At 38.5% G+C, this 2,054-nt stretch overlaps 1 protein-coding gene across 1 annotated transcript in view; it reads left to right on the top strand.

Moving 5' to 3' along the window:
• Positions 1–6: 6 nt before the first annotated feature.
• mapk1 (mitogen-activated protein kinase 1) overlaps positions 7–2,054 on the top strand; it is a 25,049-nt gene continuing 23,001 nt past the window's right edge. Inside the window, exon 1 of the mRNA XM_032517203.1 lies at positions 7–175. Coding sequence (XP_032373094.1) covers positions 30–175 — 146 coding nt within the window. The 5' untranslated portion in view covers positions 7–29. The remainder of the gene's footprint in view (positions 176–2,054) is intronic.

Genomic DNA, 2,054 nt, shown 5'->3' with positions numbered 1-2,054 from the left:
AAAGAAGACGAAAAAAGCCAGAGCTCATAATGGCGACAGCTGCGGTGTCTGCCCCTGCTGGCTGCGGCCCCAGCCCCGGGTCGGGAACGGAGCTGGTCCGCGGACAGGCCTTCGACGTCGGGCCTCGGTACAGCAACCTCTCCTACATTGGAGAGGGAGCCTACGGCATGGTGTGGTAAGTGTACGCAAAGACTGTTCACCTACCTAGTTATTGAGACACAACGTATAACGCTAGAGTTTACACCTTTTCTTTTTCACTCAACGTAACTAACTTAGCCAAATGTAATGTTTGAGCTAGCAAGCAACAGCGTGAAACCGATGTTAGTTTGTTTAAGACAGCGTCTGTTAGCGAGTAAAAACATTAAATCACGTCTGAATTGGCTTGACTTGTGGTGGCTTGTAATATCGACTTGAAGTCAATGTAGTTAAGCTAGGAGTCTTGTTTATGTGGTGCAACTAATAATAATGTTTGTCCAAAATGTAATTTGCGTCGCTTTTAACGGAAAATGATTTGCATCCTCTAAGGTTACTCTTCAAGTTAACACGCATCTTACAAACCCATTTGATCTTTTTTTTTGTCAACATTACTACACTAGGCACACAACAGGGTGTGTGCAATTCTCCACTTTAAATTTACACTGATTTCAGTTCACTTTATGGTGGAGTCTTTCTCCCAGACTTGACCTTTTAATACTTCCCCATCTAATAAACAGGTTTTTAGTTGTAGTCAATAGAGATTTTATACTAATCTGATTATACTACACCTTATTTCTCACCCATGGTTGCTGTACACTAGATGTTTAGACTTACTTTGATTTCTATCTCCTTAACTACTGTAGCGATCCCCATTTTAATACTTCATCGTATATGTTGTAATCAATACAGAATTTCTACTAATTTCAGACTACTTTGTCTTATTTTCTATTTACTATATCAATTTCTACATTCACTCTATGCGTAGGTTTATTTTGGTGATATTTGTCTGAAAATGTACTTGCAATAGTACCTCAAGTATTTTTTCCTGTAAATTTGTTTCAGTAGCTGATGCTGATGGCTGGTTACACACTGTATATGAAGGAATTTCTAGACAAGCAAGCAGTATTTCCTACCTAATGCTATCAGGATTGTAGTGAACGATACACTAATAAAAACTCAATTCATGCACATTTTTTTAATGTGCTATGCAGATTTTTACCCCATTATATTATGTCTGTTATCTTAATTGTGTAATTAACCTCAAATATGACCAAATTACTGTATCTGAGATGCAGTAATTTTAACTGTATCTCAAATGATATAGTCAAATCTGACTCTTTCAAACACACAATCTTGTTGTTTCTTTAGCCTGTGGTACTGTACCGACCTTAAATGTGCACACTGTACTGTATTACATAATATATTGTTCTTGTGTCAAACAACAGCAGTGTAGATCTTGTTGTTCTCAGAGCACTTACTTGACACATAGCCTTCAATATAGAGGCACAGCAGGTTGTTTAACATCTTTCTGTCTGCAAACTGGAAAAAAAACACCAAATCCCATGGTTGTCAATAGTATGATCCCTTATCAACAAACCACTGGTACATACAGTACTGTGTAGTTCAAGGAAAGCAGACCTGATAAAGCACAGTTCACCTTTTAAAGCCCCAAGTGTTGGAAGGATGTTTAGTTGTAAAGAGTTTTTCTGTGAGGTTGCTCTATCATTTAAAGTGTTGGGATCTGTAGAGAGATGGTGAAGCTGGGCAACATAACTGCAATCCATATCAAAATCATTTGAGAAAATTACCTGAAATCAAAACAAAAAAATACAAATGCATAATGTTTACGTATTCTTAAATAAGAGGTTTTGCTGCATTGTATAAAAAGGTCTAGCTACAGCCTCGGGGCCCACCTCCTACCACAGCATGCGTTAAGTAAGGGATAATGTAGAGCAAGGCGGGTGATTCAAGACACTTCAGATTCACGTTGGGGTACTGATGACCCTGTCAGGGTTGTATTCACTATAACAACTGGTAGATTAAACGTCATTTGTTTAGCTCGCCTCTGGCCCGCCTAT

The sequence above is a fragment of the Etheostoma spectabile genome, chromosome 5, assembly GCF_008692095.1.
Source record: "Etheostoma spectabile isolate EspeVRDwgs_2016 chromosome 5, UIUC_Espe_1.0, whole genome shotgun sequence".
NCBI classification, from domain to species: Eukaryota; Metazoa; Chordata; class Actinopteri; order Perciformes; family Percidae; genus Etheostoma; species Etheostoma spectabile.
This window is presented reverse-complemented; position numbering and strand designations above follow the sequence as displayed.